Source organism: Canariomyces notabilis (genome assembly GCF_033297395.1).
Source record: "Canariomyces notabilis strain CBS 508.74 unplaced genomic scaffold N656scaffold_5, whole genome shotgun sequence".
In the NCBI taxonomy this organism is placed as follows: domain Eukaryota; kingdom Fungi; phylum Ascomycota; class Sordariomycetes; order Sordariales; family Chaetomiaceae; genus Canariomyces; species Canariomyces notabilis.
Genome location: NW_027041827.1, coordinates 428,355 through 454,082, shown reverse-complemented (window position 1 = coordinate 454,082; position 25,728 = coordinate 428,355). Strand labels below are relative to the sequence as shown.

At 52.7% G+C, this 25,728-nt stretch overlaps 11 protein-coding genes across 11 annotated transcripts; 6 read left to right on the top strand and 5 right to left on the bottom strand.

The window, feature by feature from the left end:
- Positions 1-1,061: 1,061 nt before the first annotated feature.
- N656DRAFT_705475 (glycosyltransferase family 32 protein) lies at positions 1,062-2,176 on the top strand (the record flags this gene model as incomplete). The annotated part of the gene is made up of 2 exons (XM_064811272.1): positions 1,062-1,610; positions 1,688-2,176. 2 exons carry the CDS (start codon positions 1,062-1,064, stop codon positions 2,174-2,176), a joined length of 1,038 nt encoding a protein of 345 aa, XP_064672158.1.
- A 414-nt stretch (positions 2,177-2,590) lies between these two features.
- N656DRAFT_776750 (uncharacterized protein) lies at positions 2,591-3,508 on the bottom strand. The gene has a single exon (XM_064814698.1). The coding sequence runs from the start codon at positions 3,439-3,441 to the stop codon at positions 2,821-2,823; it is 621 nt and encodes a 206-aa protein (XP_064672157.1). The 5' UTR covers positions 3,442-3,508; the 3' UTR covers positions 2,591-2,820.
- An 886-nt stretch (positions 3,509-4,394) lies between these two features.
- N656DRAFT_536619 (uncharacterized protein) lies at positions 4,395-4,970 on the top strand. Its single transcript, XM_064809987.1, has 2 exons — positions 4,395-4,747; positions 4,849-4,970. Exon 1 carries the CDS (start codon positions 4,486-4,488, stop codon positions 4,744-4,746), a length of 261 nt encoding a protein of 86 aa, XP_064672156.1. The 5' UTR covers positions 4,395-4,485; the 3' UTR covers position 4,747; positions 4,849-4,970.
- Positions 4,971-8,557: 3,587 nt separating this feature from the next.
- Positions 8,558-9,573, bottom strand: N656DRAFT_536605 (uncharacterized protein). The gene is made up of 2 exons (XM_064809986.1): positions 8,718-9,573; positions 8,558-8,615 (listed from the first exon to the last, which is right to left on the bottom strand). Exon 1 carries the CDS (start codon positions 9,485-9,487, stop codon positions 8,993-8,995), a length of 495 nt encoding a protein of 164 aa, XP_064672155.1. The 5' UTR covers positions 9,488-9,573; the 3' UTR covers positions 8,558-8,615; positions 8,718-8,992.
- A 1,208-nt stretch (positions 9,574-10,781) lies between these two features.
- On the bottom strand, positions 10,782-11,357 carry N656DRAFT_776746 (uncharacterized protein). The gene is made up of 2 exons (XM_064814697.1): positions 11,284-11,357; positions 10,782-11,157 (listed from the first exon to the last, which is right to left on the bottom strand). Exons 1-2 carry the CDS (start codon positions 11,330-11,332, stop codon positions 10,988-10,990), a joined length of 219 nt encoding a protein of 72 aa, XP_064672154.1. The 5' UTR covers positions 11,333-11,357; the 3' UTR covers positions 10,782-10,987.
- Positions 11,358-13,484: 2,127 nt separating this feature from the next.
- Positions 13,485-14,008, top strand: N656DRAFT_843323 (uncharacterized protein; the record flags this gene model as incomplete). Its single annotated transcript, XM_064819083.1, has 2 exons — positions 13,485-13,560; positions 13,638-14,008. 2 exons carry the CDS (start codon positions 13,485-13,487, stop codon positions 13,907-13,909), a joined length of 348 nt encoding a protein of 115 aa, XP_064672153.1. The 3' UTR covers positions 13,910-14,008.
- Positions 14,009-14,519: 511 nt separating this feature from the next.
- Positions 14,520-15,315, top strand: N656DRAFT_727350 (Apc13p-domain-containing protein). Its single transcript, XM_064812585.1, has 2 exons — positions 14,520-14,595; positions 14,662-15,315. The coding sequence occupies exons 1-2, from the start codon at positions 14,593-14,595 to the stop codon at positions 14,998-15,000; spliced, it is 342 nt and encodes a 113-aa protein (XP_064672152.1). The 5' UTR covers positions 14,520-14,592; the 3' UTR covers positions 15,001-15,315.
- N656DRAFT_749003 (TRAPP I complex) lies at positions 15,006-16,167 on the bottom strand. The gene is made up of 2 exons (XM_064812965.1): positions 15,867-16,167; positions 15,006-15,785 (listed from the first exon to the last, which is right to left on the bottom strand). The coding sequence occupies exons 1-2, from the start codon at positions 16,061-16,063 to the stop codon at positions 15,335-15,337; spliced, it is 648 nt and encodes a 215-aa protein (XP_064672151.1). The 5' UTR covers positions 16,064-16,167; the 3' UTR covers positions 15,006-15,334.
- Positions 16,168-16,351: 184 nt separating this feature from the next.
- Positions 16,352-21,074, bottom strand: N656DRAFT_776743 (TIP120-domain-containing protein). The gene is made up of 5 exons (XM_064814696.1): positions 20,907-21,074; positions 20,502-20,810; positions 17,435-20,441; positions 17,042-17,380; positions 16,352-16,981 (listed from the first exon to the last, which is right to left on the bottom strand). The coding sequence occupies exons 2-5, from the start codon at positions 20,738-20,740 to the stop codon at positions 16,526-16,528; spliced, it is 4,041 nt and encodes a 1,346-aa protein (XP_064672150.1). The 5' UTR covers positions 20,741-20,810; positions 20,907-21,074; the 3' UTR covers positions 16,352-16,525.
- A 550-nt stretch (positions 21,075-21,624) lies between these two features.
- Positions 21,625-22,242, top strand: N656DRAFT_766772 (uncharacterized protein; the record flags this gene model as incomplete). The annotated part of the gene is made up of 2 exons (XM_064813503.1): positions 21,625-21,770; positions 21,870-22,242. The coding sequence occupies 2 exons, from the start codon at positions 21,625-21,627 to the stop codon at positions 22,240-22,242; spliced, it is 519 nt and encodes a 172-aa protein (XP_064672149.1).
- Positions 22,243-24,336: 2,094 nt separating this feature from the next.
- N656DRAFT_776741 (porphobilinogen deaminase) lies at positions 24,337-25,720 on the top strand. Its single transcript, XM_064814695.1, has one exon. It carries the CDS (start codon positions 24,634-24,636, stop codon positions 25,651-25,653), a length of 1,020 nt encoding a protein of 339 aa, XP_064672148.1. The 5' UTR covers positions 24,337-24,633; the 3' UTR covers positions 25,654-25,720.
- Positions 25,721-25,728: the final 8 nt, after the last annotated feature.

Here is a 25,728-nt window from a genome sequence, read left to right as displayed (position 1 = left end):
TATGATCGGCGACTTTTCTTTCTGAAAAAGAGCGGCTGTTCTACTATTGCATTTCGGGGCTGACCTCCGTCCTACGGTGTAAGCCAAGGTGCGAGCGAACAAACTAGGTAGTTACCAGGGGGGAATTGCATGTACCGGAATGTATATATCAACGTAGCTGCGGCAGGAGGCCAGTCCTCGTTGAATTTGACAGGTATTGTAACGGACGTAGATAGACTGCCAACACCGCGTTATTGGGTGTCATGTTCATGACAGGTTGTACTCCGTTATCTGTCACCCAAACTCATCGTCGAATAGTCGTTCCAGTATGTAAGCTAACTGCATGTAGTTACACGTGCGTTACTTCATAAGGTAGGTAACCAAGGCAGTTCGGCAATTGTTACGATACACTAACTGCATTTATGGCCCCCACACTCTCATCGCAAAGGTTGCATTTTGAGGCGTCCAACCATTTGACAGGGGAGGCGCGTCGCCATAAAAATAGGGAAAACATTCACGGCTGCCTTGGTATCTTACATGTAAGGTCCACAGATCTTACGTTTCAATTTCTTAAGAAAAAGAAACACGGGTTTGATTGGTCAATTACCGGCTCTCATCACTTCGTCTATTTCAAAGGAATCCAGGCTTGAGCCTCGAGCCCCAAAAGCGATGTTGCATTGCGTTGATGCATTGATGTACGGTTCGTGTGCGACCGCTCGGAATCCTGTAGCCTACGATACCCACGTGCCCGAGAAGAATTCAATATTCTGTCGAGGGTCGTCCATTCGCTTTTCTTGATTTTCTTCATTTTCCTTGTCATCATGGCGCCGTCGAGGACTTGCACACCACCTATTGAATTCGATGGCTCATCTAAGGACCCGTTTCTGCCATCCACGGTCATTCACCAACGACATAGCGACATGCAGAGGCTCACCGTGAGGCCTTCCTGGTGGCCTCGAAGAAGACCTCGAACCACGGTTGTCCTGCTTGTCGTCTTGGGTCTGGTTCTCGCTTTGACCGCCTGTTATTTTGTGAAACCCCAAGCTTATCGCTACGACTACCCGACTTTCCGCTTCAACTCGATGCCAGATCGAGCTTGCGACGGCGCCGTCGATGCTGCGAGCCATGCCGGTCAGGAGAGACAGGTCATCCCAAACTTGGTCCACTATGTGTGGCTTTTGAAAAACCCAAACCAGCTCCAGCTCGACTTTCAATTCTTCCTGTCGGTATACTCGGCGCACACCTTCTGGCGCCCGGAGCGCATCTACATCCACACAGACGCCACCCCCGAGGTGATCCAGAAGGCCAGAGACTTAGGAACCCCTTGGACAAAGCGCATCCTCGCGATTCCTGGCGTCACCTTTAACCATGTCAAGGCGCCAAACTTCACAAACAGGGGGATTGAGATAGCAGAGATGGAGCACAAATCCGACTTTCTGCGGCTGGCCGCCCTCCGAGACTTTGGCGGAGTATATCTGGACTCGGACGCAATTCCCCTCCGGGACGTTGCCGATTTGCGCAATAGCGGCTTTGCAAATGTGATCGGGGAGCAACGGGCTCTCAGAATGTGGCATTTCGGATACCTGAATAACGGAGTCATGATGGCGGTTCCGCATAGCAATCTTATGCAAGTGGCACATCCTTCAAATTCAAATCACATTGGCTTGGCTGCTAACAACATACCGACAACAGAACTATCTTCTATCAGGCGGCGCTCGAGTTCTTCGATGGGAAATGGGAGACTGCGAGCATCCACCTTCTCACCGACCTCACCAACCGCCTCGCCGCAATCCCATCAGAGGTGCTCATTCTGCAGCCGCAGGCCTTCAGCCCGACGAGCTGGGAAAAAGAGGACCAGATTCGCCTGTTCAAGGAGGCGCTCGACCCCATCACCGCGGATATCGGGCCGGCAGAGCAGGGCGAACAGCAGGGTAGCCTGGGGACCTGCCGCGACGCGCTCGCGTGGCTTAAGCAGCGCGAAACGAACAGAGGGCCGGATCAGCCGTGGGAGCTTGACTTTTCCAGCACTTACGTGCTGCACGCCTTCGACAAAGCCCTGCCTAGCATCCTTGGCCACGATAGGCAGATCGACGTCCAGTACGTGCTCGCGCGACGCAGCAATTACGCGCGCGCAGTGTTTCCCGCCGTATGGCGGGCGATGCAAGAAGGTTACATCCCACACGAAGATCTCAGCTAGCGGGCGCTATTCGGCTGCCTGATGGACGCCCTTAGCCAGCCCTTGGACCCCTCGGAATCAGAGCCGTTGGTTGGCTTTCTCTGATAAAAGAGTGGGTCACCTAGCTTCGAAAGGAGCACAGCACCGCGGCATCCCAACTTGCTTGGCCGTCCTAGAAACCGCGAGGGGCCAAGGTACTTCATCGTACCTGAGCAGCATCCGACCGAGCTTGGACGCCACTCGCGGACACAGAATTACAGCCGCACGCCATCAAACCCCATGAGGCGGCTGAGACCAATATGATCGGAGCAAGCCCAATAGCAAGATTGACCTCACGAAGCCAGTGCACGAGCTAACAGATATTCGGCTGCGATTGCCTGTGTGGGACGGGCCGTCTTCTTAGTTTACTTAATGGCGCCCTCCCATTAGACAGGGACTCCTGGAGGAAATTGCAGGGCGGGTGACGGCAAAATCCCTCCGAGAGGGGTGAAAAATTCATGTCCGTAATGTAGTACAATACATAGGCGCACATATATATCCGCGGGCTGACTGGATCATGCTATTCCTTCGTCTTCCAGGGCCCACTATCAAGCACAACATACGCCGTCGGCACTGTCGAACAAAAACAAAAAGGCTGAGGCTGCCCCGAATGGCGGCCTAGGCGGCTAGACCCGACGAGGACGGAACTCGTCATAGGTCGCCCTCACCTCCCAAAACCGCCGCTTGAACTCCTCTCTCTCCTTCTCGTCCGAAACCTGCTGAACGAGGCCGTCAATCGACCGAACCGAGAAGAACTTGTTCTCCTTGTTATAGAGTGGACGGGCGGTTAGACTGTCATCCGTGTCGCTCGGCGCCCGCACACGGAAGATCTCCCGGACAATCTCAATGTCGTCGGACATGCCCAAGAGCTCGTCCGTCTCCTCGTAGGTGAAAAGATGGTAGATGATGGGAAATCCGGTCCAGGCAAACGCGCTGAGGCAGAGCGCGCACGGCTCGTGGGTGGCAAAGAAGATGCAGGCCTTGGGTTCCGGGCGGTCCTCGGGCGGTAGCGTGTAGAAATGCCGGATGCAGTTCAGCTCGCCGTGATAAACGGGGCACTCTTCGCTGGCATTGACGGAGACGGCTACGGCCTCGAGATTTGCTCCGTCGAGAATGGCGCCGCCGAACGGATCGCCACCTTTGGCAAACGAATCGCGGGTTATCGGGATGAGCCGGTCTTGGATGGCATTGAGAATGGCCCTGAGAATGTCGGCAGCACCGTGCTGATTGTTTGTCGTGGCGGACATTGCGGCAGCTACTACTTACAGTCGAACGTGAAGCTGCACGTAAGATATGAGTCATAAGAATGAGCTGGTTGTTACATCGAATTCCTAGTCCGTCCCGACTATCGGACTAAGTTTGTATGGGAAAATAGTTAGGAGTAGGGTTGTATATGGAATCATCTTGAAACCCTCGCTTAGTCACCTCCTACAGATACAAATTCTCAAGCCATGTGAGCCCGGCCTAGTATAAGCTCAGTCAATGTCCTTGGAATGTGTTAGACGCAAGTACTAGTTATATGTAGTAGGATAGAAGTGAATATCTTGGGATTGATAACCTGCAGTTACAGGGTCCGTATCTTCCAGGGATGGCTAAACCCTGACATGAAGTTAAGATTGAGACACATCAAACTTGAAGCTTATTGTTGGTATGTGTCGGTGAAGCGTTTTGAGGCTGGTTAACTTTAACTCGACCAGCGGCTACCTTGCACCCTGTGTGGCTATCATCATTTGAGGGCGGGTATTCCATTAGTAAACATTGCTAAAGATACACCTTTCTCCTGCTAGGATAAGTAAATTCTCCAGTCCAGAACTCCCAGATGTCTTGATACACTTGTAGCAAACGTAAGACGCATACTGTAATGTAGATAGGTAGGTAGGCAGGATCAAGGGAGAGTTATGCGTAACACAATTTGTTCATGTGTAAGTTGTTAGCCACCGCCCTATAAAGATGGTAGGTATGCCACTCAATGGTTTGGGCACATATCATGATTGTGACCGATAGGAGTGATTAAGTTCAGTTGAATCAGATGATGATGAAAGCCCGAAAAGTGTTCACAACTTGACAGCACCAGCTCTAGCTGTTGCCACGTTACCTATCATATCCTACTCGAGTCATCCACAGGGCAACAGATAGTTGACTACCTACGGTACTAAGTATATAAACTCACCGAACAGAGGCTCAAGTGCTTGAGCAGTACAGCAGTTAACAATAACCCTCTGCATCAAATCACGTCTTGTTACTCTTGATACATCTCAGCAGAATCACCCATCACAACCTCGGACTTCAACATGGTGATAACCACCGGTGAACTCGTCCTTGGCCTCCTCGTGGCCCTAGGCTGCGGAGCAGGTATCGGCTTTGGGGTCTTTAAAGTTCTTGAAGTTCGAAAAGAGCGTACGCGAAATCAGCTTCCAACGTCCATGCCTAGACAACCACCTCCTAGCCCGGCTGCATCTTCAATAGCTCTCAGTCACATGCCACGACATGGTGTTCCATCACACCATGCCGGGAGCCAACCGGACGCCGGCGTCGCCGGGTACAGACCTTGAGGTATCACAAGTTCATTGGAAACTTCTCCTGGTAGGGCAGAGTTGGAGTTTCAATAGTCGACGAGATGGCGGCACTGAGGTGGCGCTAACGTTCAATAAAAGCAGATACATTAGGACGATTACGGCGTCGTATACAGGACGCTGGCTAATTGAGTGCATGGCCATGGAGATGTATAATGGAACCAGGCGGTGTTTCTGAGCCTCAGGAGTACCATGAAACCAGACGAGGGTAGCGGCGAATACATAGGGTGGAAGTTGATGTCACATATTGATAAACATGCTGGGCGGGATGCCTTGGTTATAGCATAGATTTGGCAATGTTTTCATTGTGTTCTCAAAACCGGCTCATTTTCTCCGTTAAAAGTGATATCAACCCGGCTGGAGGCAGTCGCTCATGGTTCTTTGCCCCTAGATCACTGACACCAGCTCCTGATTTGGACGTTCAACGGGTTCCAGCCTACCGTTCTAGCATCGACACATCCAGTCAATTGATACCGGTCTGTGTTGATAATTGGAAGCTGAGCTATGATTGCCTTTCGAACTCAGTATGATTAGGTAGCACTCCGAGTCATGAAGACATGAACCGGCAGCCCGAGCGACTTGAGAAAGCTAAGGTACAATACTTGGGTGCCTTGCCTAAGTTTCGTAGTACCTCAGTTTTAACAGCACTCCTGTAATTATTTTACCTGCTTGCACCAAGTGGTGGTCTGTATGTGACTGCCCTGTACACTCTGGCACGTTCCCTCAGTGTGACAAAGAACTTACTTGAACCCAAGGCCGGAGACAAACACCATCGTCAGCACGCCAACAGACACATGAACGAGCGACAAAGGATTACTAGTCTGATGAACACCATCAATATGCACATCGATACCAGTCCGTGCTATTACTGCTTAGGTAGCTGGTGGATTATTCGGTGTAGGATCATGATTCAGCGGCAGAGACCACCCGGTCACAGGACATGGAAGGCAGCACCTTGGAGGAAGAGGGAACTGTTTGACTTCAATGTACTACCTAGCAACCGTCTCCGCAAATCGCTTAAGTGTCTAAGCTACTCAGGCCGTATTTACTAATCGTTGTAGCCTATATTCTTGTCTTCAACGCGTAGATCGGCCTCTTGGGACCTAGGTACTTCAGGTTTTGACTCAAGATCATGGTACTTCAAACTTCAGAAACCTAAGGTAGCTTGTTTGTGTCCCGCATCATGTTACGTGATAAGGAAGGGCACATGTAGCAGAGGCAAAGGACAGCAATGTGATTAGTAGCGAACCATACCTTTCAATGATCCAGCATTATCCGGGATCTGGTCATCCAAAGACAATCTCATTGCATTCTAATGTCTACCTTGGATGGGCTGTTTTCTATCTGACCAGAACAAGCTGGATGTGCTCGAACAGCTACGCCGACCTTGACATATTAATGTCGGTGCAACCCCACCAACTTCCTAGTAGCCCCTGCTCCTTCCTTCCTTGCCTCAATTCTGACAAAGCCATCGTCACTGCGCTTGAGTTTGGTTCCTTCACGCAAGGGACTTGTAGGCATGATGGAGAGCAACGAGTTCTCCCCACAGTTCATCCCCATTCTGATCATCGTTCCCCTCGGCATGATCCTCACAATGCTCTACATGAGCCTCTCCGAACATCGGCGACAGAGAATTGTGAATTCACTCCTCTGCTGGAGAAGGAAAAGGCACCAGCTCCCCTTCAGAAGGGGCACAGAGAATGCTATTGCCCTCACGCCAGTTGCCCCCATGACATTTCATGGATGCACTTTGGCCCCGGACTCCATACTGCAGCGTAATGCAGAGCTTGCCGAGCCCCAGCCCGCCACAACGTGTAGACTTTGGGGCCTGACCATTCAAACCCATCTCCCGCGGCGCGAACCTGAGGTCAATGATTCACATCCCACACCGAGCCCAACTCAGGCCGTAACCGGGCCATCTGAGAATCCAGCCGATTGGTTTGAGATAGACCTCGGGTCGCCCATTTCAGATGACGGGGTCGGTCAGGACCGCACCACCGTGAGGTTTTGAACCTGGTGTCCAGGCCACCTGGTGAGAAGGCCGGGAGGTGGGCAATACATAAGATAAGTTGCCTGGCAAAGTAGGAGGAAGAGATTGTTAGGTACCTTAGCAGAATATGAGGACAGGCCGCGGGCTTATGTCAAATATCAGCATATATGGAGAGGTAAGGCCAATTGCTGTTTCGTAGCCATCATCGTTTCCCTGTAGAAACACGGTCAAACACCAAGTCTTGAGTAAGGTAGTGGAACAGATAACATGTCCAGGTAACCTTGAACCTGGAACCTAGGTAGAATTAGAGCATATCGCACTAGGCGCCTCTATACTATTGCAGTGATAATCTCCTCAACCGATGCTTTCCATGAGAACCTGGAATCAGCAGTACAGTTCATACTGGAGGGTCTGTTAAGAGTGGTAGTAGAGAGGATGATCTTTGCATACAAAATTCTGGCTTACACTAACAGATGCCGCCCTTCCAAAGTACAGCGACTGAAACAAGTCACTTGGTGCAGGACTATTGTACTGTACAGGACAATGAAGCCCAGATAAAGATGGCCCTTCAGATACCGTCTTGATACCATTCATGGAAACATCAATATACTCTGTACTTCATTGACAAAGTTGACAATTTGAACCTGAACCACTCGCAACTTACAATCTTGAACATATTATATTTTCCAGGACAGTCCAAATGCCAATACACAACATCAAGATTACAGCACTCTCACCGTATAGCCGTACATCTAATGGATCTTAGATGATAGACTTCCATGTTAGTAACAGTGCAAAGTACACACCTGCTTAGATACTTCCCCTTGCGGCGTTGCCTTATCTGAATGTCCCTCAACACCATGTACCATTGTGTAACATGCCCACACCGTTGATTGCAGTGAAACATGGTGTCGGGTATACCAAGAAGAAATGCCGCACACATGCATGCCGTGGGCTTGTCTCACCTAGCCTTAACCAACCACCCGACATCGCCACCACTTGACATCCCCAAACCCCTCAAAAAGCCTGGAAGCTGAACTACTTTGTCCTACACACGTGCTCCCGATTTGCCTACCGGATCTGGAGCAACGATGTATAGTCTGGAAGAAGGCACGTGGCAACCAACACTTTGGAAAACATGTTGCGACTTTCCCGATTGGTGACCTGGCCGCATTTATACACATCGTCCACCGTCAAGCCTGTTGGCCAAGGTTGGCTAAGGCGAATCCATCCCACAGTAACCTTAAAAGGCGACCGATCCCACAAGCCAAAAAGCCAACGAGGCAGCTAGACAGTTTAATAGCTCACATGGACGGCCAAGGCGATAAAGCACAGCAGCAGAGTATTGTAGGGCAAATGGTTTGATGGGGCTCGGTGCAAAGGGTCCGGAAGCAAAAAACTCACCCAGGTTTGTATTCATCACATGCGGTGTTGTAAAGTTTTCTGTGCTACATAGAAAGTACCCCATCAAAGCTGTTCTCTTTCCTACTCCTCCACCCGTCTCAGCGTCCGCCGTACCATCTGGACTAGACGCTATGCTGTGATGACTGACTGCATTGAATGATGAATGCCAAGTGATAAAGGGAAAAGGAAGAGGAAAAAAACACGTGTACCTCGAGGACCGCCCCTCTCCTGTACGGTGTAACCGCTCAAACTGGTCCCCAAGTGTGATGCTACACCCAGCATCTGATGATTACTACATAATCCGAAGTGTACTCTCAATGTGAATCACGGTACCACGCCACCAGACCAAGGCCCTGATCCGCTGCCCGTTTGCGATCGCAAGTGTTGCCCAGAACGCCATGCAAATGCTTTGACAATCAAACCCAGAGAGAAGAAAAATGCACTAACGCCAAGCCTGTGCGCCCCGTAATTGTTGGCGAGAACCATGGCTGAGATTATATAGAGTACTGAGAACTGGCAGTTCCAGCTGGGTATCATGCGGATTGGTGAGATCTACCTGCGGCAGGTGGTAAATCGGCGTTCTTTGACGCTTCATGTCCGATGACGGCTGTTGATTGCTGGCTGTTGGATTTGGTCGCTGCTGGTTGTGATGAGAGGTCGGCGACCAACTAACTTCCTTCTGGTTGCTCTGTCGATACTTGTACGCGAGGTCCCCAAAGAGACGGAATATCGGGCCAAAGGGGATTTGAGGCGTCGGGAATCCATGTCTGCCTGTTGGTTGGCGCCCTCGGTGACAAACCGCCTCCAGCGCAAGGAAAAACGGGACGTCGCTCAGTTGTTCTGCGTCTCGCTGCGCCAGATGCCGGCGCCCAGCGGCTTGCTGACGCCAAAACCCACGCCTACTGCGATGCCGACGATGAGCACAATGATCAGAATTTTGACAAGGATCCGGTTGCGCTTGCTGAGGCCTGCCAGGCAGTGGCAGTTGTGGCGCTTCTTCTTCGCTGCCTGAGCCTTGCGCTTCCAGTGTTCCCGACCGGGCCACGCTTGACAGTCGCTTCCCCCTTTTGTGCACTCCATCCTGCTGCCGACATGGTCAATGGGCGTAATCATTGCTTCGATATCGGTATCGAACGGATTTGCCCGGACGGTAGCCGGGCTAGATGCGTCTGACGGCCGCGACGCCTTTGTCTCCTTCTCTTCGAGCGGGGGAAAGGCCGCAGGTGCGAGTGATTCCTCCGAGATCTTTTCGTGGAGACGGGGTGTTGTGGTTGCAACCGTCAAGCCTAGCTTGTCGGCTTGGCCCTGGGGAGTGACGGAAGCCATGGTGGGTGTAGTTAGGTGCTGTATAAATGGGCAATGCCTGAATACCGTAACTATACGATCGACAAAATGCTGTGCAGTTTGGCGGCGGGTTGTTGATCGGGGTGCTGGCGAGACTGTCTAGACGAAGAATCTTAAAGCGACCTGGGACTCTTTGTCAGTCGCGGTTCCATTGTTTACAAGAGCGGGAGAGGCTAGCTCGCAAGGAAAGAGTGCCGCTGCTTGAGACATGTCCGGAAACTCCAATGGCACTGACCAGCTGTGTGTGTAGGAGTTTCATCAACAGATTTAGCCACGCATTAGTGGATGGTAGAGGATGAACGGTTGAACACCGGGCCCGTGACCCCTTCCCAGCAGGAGATGGACGGCCCTGGTCGAAAGTAAACAGCGCTCGACAATTGAAGGAATTGACAAATGGCAAGCGAGATGGATCACCGTTTCGCTCACAGCGCCCTCACTGGTCGTCAGTGGAGCGGTGAAGTTTGAGGAAAAGGAATGGAAGGAATCCTGTCGCGAGGAAGAACGGCGACTGCCAGGAGAAATGGGAAATGAGACCACACCATGGGTGCTCAGGGGTACGTACCTTGGATACTTGCATGCAACCAATCTGGGAAAGATCTCGTCGGTTGGAAGGCTGGCCCTGGCCACCCCACTTGTACCACTGTCTTGGCACTGCACCTGCAGTGGCCCCACTCCCTTTTGGTTGACCAATGTCGACCTGAGTGGTCTGCTCTGGATAGCATTTGTGTCTACGCTACTTTAGAGCTCTGGGCAGCAAATATTCCTATGCACACCCCTCTTCAGGTCCTGCCTGCAGTGGCAAAGCTTGGGAAAAGCGTATTATCGACATCAACAGAACATCAACATAGATAGCTACGAAATTCCGGACCTGTCAATCAGCAATCTGTCGGGGATACCGAGCGGGAACATGGCGAACGACAAATCTAATGATACGGATCACCGCAGACCAGGGCGGGGTTACGATGTTGGCAAGACCTGTTGGTCTTGAGTCTATGTATACGCGGGAGTAACTATCTCGGCAATCATGCCTCGGTCAGGAGATTGGCTGTACGAAATAATAGAGCACGACGGGTTGGCTCTCTACAGTATAACCAGTACGTACGAAGTATACTCAGTAGAAGCTTCAATCCTTCTGTACGGTAGTCGCGCAGTCGATCCAGGCGCACTGTCCAGGTTCGTCGCAGACTGTAAACGGTGATACTGCACCCCGTGCTGTCCAGCCGCCGAGGGGGTGGGAGGGAGGGATTCATCACAAGGTCGCGGGCGGTAGGAATTCTTGGATTTTCATGCGGATTTTACAACAAAGATGCAACCGCCGCCAGCATCCAAGGCAAATCATTAATTACATGAACCGCTTTTTCCACGCGTCTCCGTAGTGTACTTGTACGATCCAGGAGAGTTCCCCGATCACTTCCCAGTCCTATCCCTGCTTATCCTTGCTAGAGGAGAGGAGCAGCATGAACAGGGGACGGTCCGAATTCATCAATCGGGGAGGCGTTTTGTGATTTGTGCGTTGGCGCTCCTAGGACTTGACTGACGCGCTCCATGTGTCGACAGAGTACGTACTTTCCATTCTCCAGTCTCCGCAGGCTTATCATTCAAGTTGCTTGCTTGCCCAGTCGAAACGAACAGTGCACAGGATAAATTAGAAGCTTCAAGCGGAGTGATGCCAGTATTCGTACGGTAATATTAGCATAACTTGCTATCCGGTGATTGATGTCGCCGTGGAACCACAGAGCACATGTCAGCTGTGATACGGAGTACAGACAAGTACATACCGGTAGGAGTTATTTTTTTTGGTTTCCAGTTTCGTTCGGCCTCGAGCATCTCAAAAAGTCGGTCCAAGTTGAATGAAATTCTCCTGCCCCAACCGGCTTTCGGCTTCCTTGCCTCTTTCCCGCCCTTGCACCCAGCCACGCGACGATGGTAGCCGCTATGCCTCTTTCGGTTTAGCCTCAGGAGAACCCGGCCCCTTTCTCCAGAAGTCTAGGCCCCGAGCTGGAAGCGGCAGCACGATCACGAACTCTTGACCCTCGCGGTGCTCCAATGCAGAGTTTCCACTGAAGAACTGTCAGTCGATGTACTCCGTATCCGTAACCGTATTACGGATTCCAGGTCCTCCGAAATGGTATATCCCCAATCCTTTAGCAAGTCTACCTGGAACTCGAATGCGAGCAGGGCCTATACCGGCTAATGATGATGGCAGAGCTGTACTACGAAACACTGGAGCTCATAGTGGCTTTGTCGTATTTGAGCGTACAAGCTAGCGTTGGTGTTCGGCAATTCTCTGTGAAGTGCGAACCGTCATCGTCCTAGATTCGATGGATGATTCAAAAGAGGTGTGCACTGCGCCCCTAGTATCACTCATTGGTTTACAGCGAGAACCCTTTGATTTCATCTTCTTTTCTTCAGTCATGGCCTTTTAGTTTCTATCCCGCTGTCTCAGACTATCTCAGGATACTCAAAGTTGAAGAGCATCCGTCAGTCACGTCAGGGCATTGCAACTCTTCAGGTGCCTTCGACGTCGTATAGATATAGATCAACATTGAGTACTCCAACCACCAAAGGGTCGTGCTTTCTACAGGCAGGCATTTCCGTGGCTGGGCGCTTAGAAACCAAGTATATAATGAGGTTGAGCAAATTCGAGTAAGCTGGGTTGTAAAGGGTCTATGGAAATCCAGAGTGGCCCGGGGCTCACAAGGATAGTGAAGCCCATGGAGCTGCAGCGCCATTTGTATGCTGAGAGGGTCATTCTGCGGCAGTGAATCAGGTATAACTCATAAGGGAAATCGCTTCCGTACTTTAGCAGCTTGACGGTGTAAGGCACTTTACTGTCATATTTGATTCCAGGATATCAAGGGACAGGCATATCTCGGAATGGGACTATGGCCCTCAGGAGCTGGCTTTCTTGTCCTCGAACAGAAACTGAACGGAGAGCCAAACATTTAAGAATCAATGGCGACACGGTAGCTCCACCTCAATTAAGACGGCCCTCATCAATCCATAGTTCCCTTGAGCAGGGGAAGCATCGGATGGGCTTCGTCCGCCTCACTGATGATCAAACTCGGAATAAAGTACTAGTACTAGGAGCCCTTATGACGGTCCAAAGAGAAAATCAACAAGCCTTTCACATATTTCTCCTCGGACGATTCTGACAGATAGTAATCAGTGTTACAATATAAAGCGTTACCCGAAAGTCCTCTCTGGCTGTGGACATTGTGGTTAAGGGCCACAATTTAACCACCACAGCAGATGTGTCCTGGACCACCGGTGCTATAAATGGGTGGCCCCACAAGACTTCCCGAAGCCCATATGCTAACTCTCCGTGAGCCGGATGAGGGTTGGATTCCTCTCAGAAGTGCTGGGTCGGTCTTCGGATGGCCTCCCTTTTGCCAACATAAAGGGGATCGGATTGGGAATTGGGATGCCGCTCGTTTATGATACAAGTTACAAAGACTTAAGAAGGCTGTAGCCTTTCATGGGTTTGAGCGAGTTCATTGTGAGAAGGTCACCACTCAGACTATGCACGTACTACATACTGGTGGTACTTATCTACCATCAGGGCAGCAGCTCACACCCGTAGCAACCTTTGTAACTGGTTGCTGAAGTTGTGAGATGGACGTGGACGCCAAGATACCCTAAATTCGTCATCATGAAACATGTTATTCATTGATCAAACAATAATCCGAATAAATGATTCAGCCTCCAATGGATCTCCCACGTTGACTTGAAAGGAAGTCCAAGGAACACATTTAACAACCTCATGGCTCCGGTTTTCCAGTATCCGAGTCGGTCGATTTCCCCCCATATTCTTTTTCTTTCCCTTCCTCGTCAGAGCACTTTGATAACACTGAGCTCAAGCAAGGTCATCCGGCACTTACACCAGTCAATCTCCATTCTCCACCGAGTCTTCGACACGATGTCTTTTGTGCCTTTTTTGCTGGTTGCCTTTCTTCTGGCAACCTTATGCTCGTCAGCAATGACACACGACTGCCGGCATTTAGAACCGGGAGTCAACATGATTGACTGCCACCAAGTCATTGACGTCTTCAGCCGTAAGTACTAGTAGCTCACCAAGCAGGCACTTGAGAAAGAGAATGCAAGGAGCAATGCTAATTGCCAGAATTGGTAGAATATGATCCCAGCGGATACATTACAATCAAGCCCAGGAAGGGTGTGTATGCCTACAGTGGGTCGTGCGCGGGGGAGGTCATCAACCCGAACCATAGACCTGTCAGGGTCAACGAAGCTACGCTTGCAGTGAACATGACAACTTACATTTTCAATACCTGTATTCTCAAGGGCATGTATGGGAAATACGTGACCAGTGAGATAGCTGCTCTCCTCTATCCCACGCCCTCATCAGATGCCGGCAAACTCAAGATTGAAGACAAAGGACAGTGAGGACACTCCTCCATCTGAGTCATTGATGGGGTGATGAGTAGGTACCTACCTTAGGTTGTGAAAGTAAGGCATCGATTTTTGAGCTGTGGCTCATCAGCAAGATTAAACGAGTTTCGAGTCGGCGGACCGAGTGAGGTTGCTATGGCTGAGTGTTCGAACTTTCCGAAGCAACAATTGGATTTCTGTGTCAAGCATTCACAATGAGTCCATTGATTCGTCCCTGCGATAGCGGGTTCATATCATGAGACGATGAGAACGACTTGCACTCACTCTGAAATACCAATCTTTCTGCTGGCTTCAATCCAAGAGTGGTCAGGAACCTGCCTTACCACTAGACAGCAATCCCATCGTCGAGCCTCGAGAGGTACAAGTACCTTCCAAAAGTTACTTGACGTTATCTCTCGGGTTAGGGGTTTGAAGCAGTTCTCAGTCGCACCGCCACCTTTCCTCCCATTCAGCCACAATCACGCTTGCCAAGCTTTGCAGACGTCAAGAGCTTATGCACAGACAGGCACAGAATGGATCGCCCCACCAACTCCTCGTCCAGCAACTCACCAGCTCCCCCGCAAACCCGCATCCCACTCAGCTCCAGCATCGGTGTAACAGGACAGGCGACTGAGGCGCACAATGCCCTTGCTCTGAAACTGCCAGCTTCTTTCACGCGTGGCCCCATTCCACTTGCAATGGTAATTACTTTTGCCCAGCAATCTGTCCTCGTTGATCCATCGCTTGTGCTCTAACACCTCATGCAGAACAAAGACGCGTGTTACACGTACATTCACATGCAGCGTCCGCGCGATGCCGACCTGTTTGAAGACTTCTGCAAGGACAAACTCCCTGCAGACGACATCTACGTACCGCCTCACTTGCAGCCCATCAACCCGGAAGATGAGGACGACGTGGTTCCCGATCAGCATGCCGCATTTGGAATCCAGAAGGCTACGCAAAAGGTCCGCGAGCCCGCGTGGAGGGATCTGGGACTGGGAGAGCTGATGACCCGCGGTCCGGCCATAGGATCGGCGCCGAAGGGACGTGCCAGGGGAAAGCGGAGGGGAGGCGCGGCTAGCCAGTTCAAAGGCCTGCCACGTTGAGGGGGATCCGACGGCAGCGTTTTCTTTTCCTTTTCGGGTATTTTTACACATCGCATTGCTAGGCGTCGGTCGGGAAAGGTAGAATGGCGATTCCCAGGGATGGCGTTACGGACAATTTCACAATATGACAAGCATGCTCAACCCTCAACCTTGTCTAGCCACCCCCTCCGCAACCGTGACAGTGGATATCAATGCTCTACTTGATCCTCGCCCATGAACCACAATCAATCCCAGAAAAAGACAAACCGACCCCCCAAGCGCCTCAAAACCCCAAGATGAACAAGTAACCCAGCAGCCCAGCTCCCGTAATACCACCCAAAGTTTCCCCTTGATTTTACCCCTTGCCAATCAACGCCTCCCTCTCCAAAACCTCGGGCTCAAACTTGACCAAAAACACCGTCTTGCCAGGCCACATCTCGCCCTCCTCCTTACCACCGACGGTGTGGGCCGTGACTTTGGCAGGAAACACAGCGCCGTCGCAGACGCCCTCAACGATGCCCGCGACGAAGGCGGCGCAGTTGAGCTGGCTCATTTCGCGGGGCACGCTGATGTAGGCATTGACGAGGGGCTCGTTGTCGATGATCATGTACTCGTCGGGCGTGTCGCGGCTCGAGCTCTTTTCGAGCCGGTCGGCCTGCCGCCCAAACAGGTGCGTCCACACGTTGATCTTGATGAAGTGCAGCAGCGCAATGATGGTCAAGGGCCGCGTCTGCGACCGGGGCGGCTCGCGGATCAGGAGCAGGTCGAGCAGCTTCAGGCCGATTGGGTGGCCTTGGAGGTTAAGGCTGTTAAAAAGGGTTTGGTCAGCAAAGAGGTATGGGAGAAAAAGGAACGCCAAAGACGCAGAGGCGGAGGGACGCCCATACCGCTTCTCCAAATCTTGGATTCCCGTTACCCTCCTCTGCGCGTAGCTGACCATTTCGGAAAACAGGTAGGCAAAGCTCGCCTGGCTGAGCTCGGCCGTCTTGCTGCGGTTCAGCGGCCGGTGGTAGATGGTCTTGCCGTTGGACGGGTACCGGAGACCCGCCTGCTCCTTGGCCGTCGACGCCTTGCCTGACGCCATGTGCGCGATTGTTCTGTCGGTCGTTATAAGGCCACGGATTTACGGCAAGCGGTCCAATATCGTATTCGCAATTCTTTTACCGGTCGATATTCCGCTCTTCAACCCATTGGCGCTGAGTTAGTGTTTATTGTCGTTGACGACCTAGAGAAGCTCCATGTGGGCGATCAGATGCCAGATGCAATTCGAGGACCCACTTGCGGTGGCTTGAACTTGGCTTTATGGAACCCATTCGGTCATATTCAACCCTAACCCCCAAAGCCTTCTAGAACTACAACCGCATGAACTGCTACACGAATCACGAAAGCATCTCTTTTGCCAGTAAGGTAAAGTGCAACAACAGACGTTTCTGTGTCTACAATGTCACGTGGACTCCCTATGTGGACCACTAGTGAACTCGCCCTTTTGCTCCTCTCTCCTCGTTCTCTTTAGGCAAGCGAGTCTGCTGGAGAACTTGTCATCTTGCTAAAGAGTGCTAGACCCCAGGTCCTTACTCTCGTCCTGGATACTCTTCAGCTGGCCCGCGAAATCTCTGTTAACCCACTCCCAGTAGCTAGTCCACACTTGACCGGAAGCACCCGCGCCGCCACCCATGTTGGCTCCAACCTTCAGCTTGTCGCTCAGCAGAAGAGTGACCCGCAAAACCGCTTTGTTGGCTTCTTCCTGTTTCTCAATTTCCTGCTTGACGGCATTGTCCTTGAGCTTATGAGACAGCGTCTTCCTGAATGCCTCTGCAATGGAATCAAGCCGCCGCCCGGTCTCGTCAGGATCCAGGTAGATCAGTTTTGACACCATGAAATTACAGAGTGCCCGGATGTCATTGTCGTCTGAGAGGCCGGCGACGATCCTGTCGTAGAGATCAATGATACTGACACGTGAGAAGGCAGTCTCCATGAGAGCGTATAGCGTCTCGTATGCCGCCTAAAAATTGCCACGTGTCAGAAGACTCAGGTCAACGCAAAGTTTAGAGTGCCCACGTACCTTTCTCACTTCCAGGCCATCATCAATGATATGCTTGAATGGACCCATTTGCACCTCACGGACGAGCTCCCGCTTGATGACCGTCTCCTCCATGACTCGCGGCACCAGTTGATTGAGATGCTCGAGAATCAGCTCAGGCTTGTTGTTCGCCGCCGAAGTCAGCGTGGACATGGCATGGCGCCGGATCTCCATCTCAGAATCGCTTAAAGCGGTTTTGAGCATGCCAACTAGGGAATTCCTGAGTACCGCATCGAATGCCTCGTTCTCATCGGGGAGAGTGTATCGAAGAGCCTGGACGGCGATGGCCCTCAGGACGGCGGATTCGTTTCTCAACAAAATCTACGGATGGATCAGCCATCTGGAATCACAATATGGACACGGGATATGACCTACCTCCAGTTTTGGCATGTAAGTCTTCGGGTCAATTATTACCATGCGCCCTATGCATTCTGCGCAGACGGCTTTGTTGTCCTCAGCGTCGGTGGCGGCAAGAATCTCATCCCAAATGGCAGCGGAATACTTCCCAATGTCGGTGGACGAGAGTGCAACCTGTTGGAGGACCTCCTTAATTGACTGCAGCAACAGATACTGCGTGCTGCCTTTCCGCTTCATCGACTGCAGGATTACTGGCAGATATAGCGAGACATTCCCGGCTCCAGCTCGTCCGAGAGCAGTCGCCGCTGCAACTGACACCTTTCCATACTCATTCGTGAATTGCTCCAGGAAGAGAGTTGGCGGGACTGGAGACTTGCTGCCAAGCCGCAATCCGGCTTCGCCGATCACGGCAAGAGCAAGACTCGCCCTGGCCTGGTCTGCCGCATTTGTCTTGACTTCCTGAATGAAGCTGTCCAATGTCACGCCGGCCGAATTTCCACTCGCGACAAGAAGTGTACCTATGACTTTGCCAACAACGGAAGGGTCGCCACCAACACCGACGTCTTTCAGCAATGCGGCCATGAGCGGTTTCCCTTGGCCCATTTGGCCCGCGTGCGTCACAAGAACGAGGAGAGAATCGAGGACGGTTCCTGCAACGGTGGTTTGAAGCAGGGTGCAGAGGGCCCCAATCACTTCCGTCGTGACCACGATGTCCGGCGCCTCTCGGGTGAGAGACGCAAGTACAAGAAGCCCCGGGCCAAGGAGCTGGGCATCGTTATTAGCGATGGCGGGAATCAACGCGGCAACGATGCTTTGAATGGTTGTCTTATCCAGCGCGCCCTTGGTGGCAGGGGTCAGAATGAGGTGCTTCAGCGCCACGATGCTTGACCCTCTCAGTGCACGATTCGACTTCCGCAACTGGGCGGCCAGCTCAACGACAACTTGGCGAGTCCATTGGGGCTCAAATTGAACGGCACCGAGTGACATGGCAGCTGCAGTATCCACAGCCCTAACTGCTGCCAGCCTTGTTGTCTCGTTCTTGAGCCTATCGAGAAGGCAACTGAGTGCAGCCTGACGCTTGGCGTCAGGCAGAAGATTCGATCCCTCCGATCCAGTTGTTCGGGCCAGAAGGGTACCGAGAGCGTGGATAGACTTCTGCCGGACTTCAGCATCGGCGTCGTTGGCGCTTGCTCGGTCGATAAGTACATCATAGAGCTTGTGTAGCTCTCCCTGAAATTTCTGAGCTGTCATACGGGACCTCGGGGGAGTGATGGCTTTGACAATCTCCTCAGCCGTCTGAATAGCCTCACTCGAGATCTTGTAGAATCGATCATGGGCAACGGCAACCACGCTCGCAACGAGCTTTGGCAAGTGGGGTTGGAGGACGGCCGAGGGGTGGTTTTTCGCAATATTGCTGGTCAGGCGAAGTGCAGCCATCCTCAGCGTGGTGCCTGTGGCGGACGCGCTGCCCCCAGCAGACGAAAGCGATGCTGCCGTAGAAGCATTACTCGATGACTTGATAGCCTCTATTATTGGACCAACAATCTGTTCAAAGTACGGCGCTAACCCGCCCCTTTGTACAGACACCATGTCGTCCAGCAAAGTAATGGAGGCCTGCTTGGTTGGAATGAGTTTTCCCTTGAGCAGCTTGGCTACGGATTTGATGATTGTCGGGGTGAGGTTGGCAAGGTCGGCACGCGGCCCGGTCGGGGGTACCTTCTCCAAGGTCGGCGAAGTGAGGCCGGTGCCTGACAAATCTGACGAGCTGATGGTAAGGGCGTACGAGGAAGAGCCGCCAGCACTGCTCTGGCGTCTTCTCTTCCTACTCGGAGGCAGTTGGTTTAGATAATCGCCCTGGGTACTGTCAATGGACAATTCCGGAATCACGCCTTCCCCAGTCTTCCGCACGAGAAGAGCCATCGCTGCCAAGACCTCAAGGCGCACATTTTCCTCGCGCTCATCAAACCGCTTGACAAGAGCTGGGGCCACCGTCCCGTACAGAACGCCGCTATCAAGAAGATCGCCGCTGCTCCTCGTCGAGATGATGGTGTACAACGCTTTTGCTGCGCAGCGCCGGACCTTCCAGCTGGCATCATCATCATCATCGAAGCCTCCACCGCCTTCAAATTCATCGTCTTCCTCCATCTCATCTTCGTCCTCTTCTTCGGTTTCCATGTCCTCATCGTCGTCAACGGCATAGTTTGGGTCGAACTTCAGGTATCGAAGACACGCCCCGATAGAGTCATCAGTAAAGGGGCGCATCTGTGTTGGGCATGCCGCCAGGAAAGCCTCTAACGCGACTAGCGCCGCCTCTCTAACTTCGCTGAATTCGAGGGAAGCCTCAGCCCCCTCGTTGACCTCTTCAATGGAGGCTTGAAGTTCTTCATCGCCTAGGGCCCGGAGAATGACAGGTGCCAACACGGAAAGATGGCGACCAAATCTGTAAGGGATTGAGCGTGCCATTGAGCCCAGGATTGTTATGTATAGTCGACGAGTTGGCGGCTTCAACTGTGGATCATTCAACACCGTGACGGTACGGTCGATGAAGGCGGTAAGCAGATCGTCGGAGAGGTAGTGGGCCAGCATGGAGATTGCAACGACGGCTCTCTTCTTGACTACGGAATTCCCCTTGTCCTTCTCCAAGAGAGTAACAACCGCGCTCTGAAGTGCCTCGATCTCGAATGGCTGAAGCATGGGGCCGAAGCATCTGACGACTTCGATAAGGACATCAACAGAATCCGAGTTCGGGTCCTCCGTGTCTAGCATGCCCGGGATAAATTTGCCAGCAGAGTTCGTTCGCCCAATAAACCGGGGAATGAGCACTCTGCTAACGTTATTGTATGCCTCGCTGACATCTTTTGTGGGCGTGATACCGGGGATAGGTCGGGGAAGCGCCTCCACCACAGCTCGGATGGCCAAGGAGGGGACTGAGTTGTCGACGGAGTTTTTGAGTTTCAAGCTGCAGAGCTTCTCTATCAACGTTACGATTAATTGGGAACTGATCTTTTTGACCAAAGGTCCAAGGCTGCACAGAAAGCGTCAGAGCAAAACCTCCAGGGAAACGGCCGAGACACTTTGACGGTACCATTTGATCGCCTGGTTCTGGACCTCTCCATTCTGATCGTCCAAAGCCCGCACAATGTGATCGACAGTCCGCGATGCTGTGTTGTAGTCATGGTTCAGGAAGTCGTTCTTTGCGATGGTGAACACAGCAAGGAGATCGCTGAGTGCCATAAACCGGAAATCGGGGTCTGGATCGGAGATCTTCGTCAGGAGTTGACTGACCGTCTGCGGAGTCGGATTCGTCGGAATAGTCGTCGCCATGGTAAGTTGCCGCTGTGGTTACTGTGAGGGTGTCTGTGTCTTGTTGCGGTGTTGAGATGTATCGGTTGAACTAGGTCGTGAGGAAATCAGCATTGCAGACAAGAAAGCCAAACCAATATGGCGACGTGGGGCAGACCGAGGTCAGAGAGAGGGAGAATGGACTCACGATAAACCAGAGCTACCTTATCATTGAGATGTCGAGAAGCCGATTGCTAGCTGCTCAGGCTCGGCTCTGTCCTCGGTGAACAGAATTTCCTCGGTTGTGTCTCTAACGGATTCACTTGCTCTCCAGCTCAGGCAGCTTCAAGTCCAGTTCAAGGTTGTGGAGGAGAGGTAATCGTTGGTGGGGCAAAATTGAGCCAGTCGCGGGGTTAAGCACGAGCCACTGATGATGCCAAGAGAGCGCTGGGCTGACTGTGGGGCATGTCCCCGCCCCGCAATCAACTACACTAGCGCATGCCGCAGTGCTTGTTAACTAGCGTTAGCTTCTGGAGCATTCCCAGTCTAGGAACAACCTTGACACTTGCCCTGGACGGAGAACTGGCAGAAAAAGAGCAATGGGCTATCCTACTATCTATACATACGCGCATTGAGACATATGTGTAAGTTGCCTTGTCTGCCTCCGGTAAAATCGATCAGGAAAGGCTATGCAAGAGAGCTTTCGCGTCAAGGGAGCTTGGGCCTTTCCCGCCCCTGTTTGAGCCGCTGCATGTAATTGACTTTGTGTACGTCAGCCAGTCATACATGCAAGCCGGCAAAAGGACACAAAGCTTGAAGCTCCCGGTTGTGTGAGGGAAACTGCCCGCAAACACCACGGGCGCCCCGTCGTCAACTTGCCTTATTTCAGTCCAATTCGGAGTTCCCACCCAACATTGGGGAACAATATGGCCGCAAGCAGAGCCCTGCTGTTCCGTCCGGGTGTCCGGACGACTTGGCTTGGGCATCTCCGGTCCCAATTGACTCGGCCGCTCGGTCGAAGAGGTTATGCCAGCATCCAAGACCGCGCCGCCCAGTCCAGTGATAGGCCATGGTAAGCCTGTGTCGGTCCCGTTATGGCAGCAAGAAGCCTCCAGGCCCACCACATTTCCACGGCAAGAACTGACAGTTGCTCTCTATCGCACTGTTTCAGGCAGATTGCTGCCGTAGCCGTCACAATCCCTGGTCTCCTCTACCTGCGGCGAAGCAGCGCTCCGAAATCAGACCATGATAGCCATGCAAGTCACGGAACTGGGCATGAAGAGCATGCCGAACCAGCGAAAGAGGTTTCCGGGACTGAGGTTTCCACGACGAGCACACCAGAAGAACCGAGGGAGGAAACCTCTGAACAGCCAGGCGAGCAGCAAGGCGAGCCCAGCGAGCCCAAGAGAGATGAGGCTTCCGAGCAGCAAGGTGATCAGCAGGGCGAGACTGGCCGCTCAGATATCTCAAGCGGCGAAGCTGGTGCGGGCTCGACATCATCTAGCTCTGGGAGTGCTCAGTCCAAGGCGACGGACGACACTTAGTAAAAAGTAAGTGTCAATCCGATTCAGTGTCTCCACAAATCACTTATAGATCATAGCATGCCTGGGAGAGAACAGACCGGCCTGGTTCCAGGGAGTTAATCTCGCTCAGAAGGACGTGTCTTAACCAAATGAGAGGAAGTTAGGGACGAAAATTGGGTTGTCATGTGCTCCATTCACGCTGCTGAGCTTTGAAGCTGCTGAAAAAGAGACTTTCGTACAGCGTGTATATTTCCTCGGCGGGCTAATAGCGTTAATGGGACTTCAAATACTGGAGCTCCCGCTTTCTCTAATCCGCTGTCGAGTTGTCTGAACAGCAAAGCTCAATCATACCTAGGTAGATAGGTACCATGGTAAGGTGAGTGGAATCAACGGACTTGTCCTGGGGCACCTGCCACTTTGACATTGCTTTAAGTTGGCTTGGTCCCATCCGGGTGATGGTACTCTGACTTATGGCCGGGGCAGGAGCATTGGGCTTGTCTGCCCAATTTCATGCCGCTGGCAACTCAAGACGGAGCAGACGGATGCATCCTCCACATCCATACATTTGACCCGCCGTTCGCCAGGCCCTCCATCCCGATATATATCTGTGAATCGCTTCAGTACCAGGCTTCAGCAGCATTCATTGTTGATTACCACATCCTATCACCGTCACCATTGGGCTTTGCGAGCGACATAATGGCGCCTAGAACAACGCAGTCCGAGGACTAGGAGATCGGCCTGTGTGATGCGTGTGCCGCTGCCGAGTGCGCGAGGTCATTCTTCTCCAGTTGCGCCGAATTCAGTCGCACAGAGTACCGTCTGCAGCAAATTGAGCTACACGCAGACCCTTCTGATTTCTCAAACTATTCGAAGTTCAACCAAGACTGCTTGCAGTATTTGGCCGCTTGCCTCGGAGGTGTTTGTAAGCTCCTTCGAATTCGCATCGATGTATGGGCTGAGACGTTTGCTGACAGGCGCTGAAGTGATCGGAAGTGGTGTTCTCACTGCTCAACAAAACAGGCGCATACGAGAAAGATACGGCATCAAGGGTACCTATCCCCAAGATTTGATCGAGGGAATCTTTTGCCCGTGCTGCTCGCTAAATCGGAACGAGCACGAGCTCCTTTACCGGGAGGGTGAGAAAGCCAAGCAGCAGGGACCGCGTGCCTCTGTGGCCTTTGGCGAGAACACGGACAACGCATATAGATTGGAGCCTCGCATGACAGCTTCCGGTCCGAGAGGAGAGGGCAGCGATCGCGGAATATCTATGTCCTTTGTCCGGCTACCTCAGACACCACGCATCACAATCCCAGACCAGTCGAATGAGTTTTCAGACCGTGCGGTCCAAGTCCTCACACCAATCAGTGAGTCGGATAGCTTAGAAGACGCAGAGCCCCAGCAAATGGGAATCCATGGTGCCGACCATGCCGCAGATGAGACTCAGCGTCAGCAGAAGAGATGCCTGGAAGGATGTCCTGAATCTACGGATAAGCTCGATCGGGATAGGATCCGTTCAGAGTCCTCAACATCTAAGCAGGCACCTCCGGGGGTCAATGTCCCGGGGAATAATGTCCGGTCGTGCAACTTATCTCCGGAACAACTTGTGGTCATACCTACGCCAACGACTCCTGTCTATCATGACTTCAACGCTGGGAATGAAATTAGCGCCTCTGAGCCTCTCGCGATGCTTTCAAGTGGATATCCCGACATTGAGGTTCATATTCACAATGCCGATGGCCAAGATGAGATCCCGGGGCGGATGCCGCTTCAATATTCCCCTGCTCAACAACCTGGAAGGCGTCCATAGACTCGAATAGACGGCGGAGGGGGCTAGACAACGGAGGCAAGCTGATGGCTGTTCCATGGAGAGGCTACTAGGTTGCTCAGTGGTGGGATGAAGTGTCGATGACAAAAGGAAACCACTGATAAGCAGTCATTACAGTAGTCAGTATTTGCATATCCTAAGTTAGCATTGCACACTGCATAGGTACAAAGCATTAATATTCCGGTAACCCTATAGGGACTTCTCGACTTATTGTACACACCTTCATCCGTGATCGTACCTTCGCATCAGGGGAAAGGTATGAAGTACGTACCATACCAGTCAGGGGTACCAGCAGGGATGTGCTCTCACCCCGCCCCCGCATGTCTAAAACTCTGGCCCGCCACAACTTCACAACACTCGGAATTTGCCATCCCTTCTTTAGTGATTCTAGTGCGGGGTGATTAGACCCTCGATGCAGAACATTATCTTGGGCTGTGGCTTTCCAAGTTCAAGCCGTTTACCCAACTCAGCCGTCAAAATCTGCTTCTCAAGACGGGCCAATTCCCTCCACGATTTTACCACTCTCCAGAACCGCTCCCCCCTCCCTTCCTCATACGCACCACGACACAACCGCACGCCCTACGACAATGTCCTCCCCGAAGCCATTCACGGTGCGCATCGGCACGCGGCGCTCTGCCCTGGCGCTGCGGCAAACGGACCTGATCATGGAGGCGCTCAAGCGGGCGCATCCGCATCTCACCTTTGAGGTGCACGCGATGGCGACCATGGGGGACCGCGACAAGACGACGCCCCTGCCGGCGCTCGGCAAGGGCCTGTGGACGTCGGAGCTGGAAGCCAAGCTCGCCTCGCGCGAGGTCGACGTTATTGTGCACTGCCTCAAGGACATGCCGACGACCCTGCCCGAGGGGATGGTGCTCGGCGTCGTGACGGAGCGCGAGGACCCGCGCGACGTGGTTGTCTTCAGCGCGCGCCATGCCGGCAGGTACGAGAGGCTGGCGGACCTGCCCGACGGCGCCATCATAGGCACCAGCAGCGTCCGGCGTGCCGCGCAGCTGAGAAGGAGATACCCCCGGCTGGTCTTCCGGGACGTGCGCGGCAACATCGAGACGAGGCTTAGGAAGTGCGACGAGGAGGACTACGATGCTATCATCCTCGCCGCGGCCGGGTTGCTGAGGATGAATTATGGGGAAAGGATTGCGCAGTTCCTCGACTCGGGCACCGAGGGAGGCGGCTTGTTGCATGCGGTGGGGCAGGGCGCGCTGGGGTTGGAGGTGCGCGAGGGGGATCAAACCATGCTGGAGCTGTTGGAGGCGGTCAGGCATGTTCCGACCGAGATAGCGTGCTATGCGGAGCGGAGCGTCATGCGCACTTTGGAAGGCGGCTGCAGTGTGCCGATAGGTGTCGAGACGGCGTGGGTGGAGGAAGATGGAAAGAAGAAATTAAGGTTAAGGGCGGTGGTCGTCAGCTTGGATGGTAACAGTGCTGTTGACGGGGAGAGTGTTCAGGAAGTCACGTCCCTGAGGGAAGCAGAGGACATGGGCAAGAGGCTGGCTGAGAAGCTTGCGTCTATAGGGGCGCAGAAGATTTTGGACGAGATTAACAAGGGGAGAGAATCAGGGGCGGCTCTTAAGGTTAGCGACGCCTAAGGTATGAGGAGGATCGGTATACGATATGACCTAGAGAATAGACGAATAGACCTGCGATGAATTGGCCTTTAACAA

Bases quoted from the DNA above. Each gene is read 5' to 3' on its own strand.
- N656DRAFT_776741 (XM_064814695.1), top strand. From the start codon at position 24,634: ATGTCCTCCCCGAAGCCATTCACGGTGCGCATCGGCACGCGGCGCTCT.
- N656DRAFT_776746 (XM_064814697.1), bottom strand. From the start codon at position 11,332: ATGCTCGAGGCCGAACGAAACTGGAAACCAAAAAAAATAACTCCTACC. The intron at 11,158-11,283 runs GTATGTACTTGT...CTCCGCTTGAAG, and splicing joins AAAAAAAATAACTCCTACCG to CTTCTAATTTATCCTGTGCA.
- N656DRAFT_536619 (XM_064809987.1), top strand. From the start codon at position 4,486: ATGGTGATAACCACCGGTGAACTCGTCCTTGGCCTCCTCGTGGCCCTA.
- N656DRAFT_776750 (XM_064814698.1), bottom strand. From the start codon at position 3,441: ATGTCCGCCACGACAAACAATCAGCACGGTGCTGCCGACATTCTCAGG.
- N656DRAFT_776743 (XM_064814696.1), bottom strand. From the start codon at position 20,740: ATGGCGACGACTATTCCGACGAATCCGACTCCGCAGACGGTCAGTCAA. The intron at 20,442-20,501 runs GTACCGTCAAAG...CTTTCTGTGCAG, and splicing joins CAGAACCAGGCGATCAAATG to CCTTGGACCTTTGGTCAAAA. The intron at 16,982-17,041 runs GTACGTGGGCAC...GGCAATTTTTAG, and splicing joins ATGGCCTGGAAGTGAGAAAG to GCGGCATACGAGACGCTATA.
- N656DRAFT_749003 (XM_064812965.1), bottom strand. From the start codon at position 16,063: ATGGCGTCAGGCAAGGCGTCGACGGCCAAGGAGCAGGCGGGTCTCCGG. The intron at 15,786-15,866 runs GTATGGGCGTCC...CCTTTTTAACAG, and splicing joins ATCCAAGATTTGGAGAAGCG to CCTTAACCTCCAAGGCCACC.
- N656DRAFT_536605 (XM_064809986.1), bottom strand. From the start codon at position 9,487: ATGGCTTCCGTCACTCCCCAGGGCCAAGCCGACAAGCTAGGCTTGACG.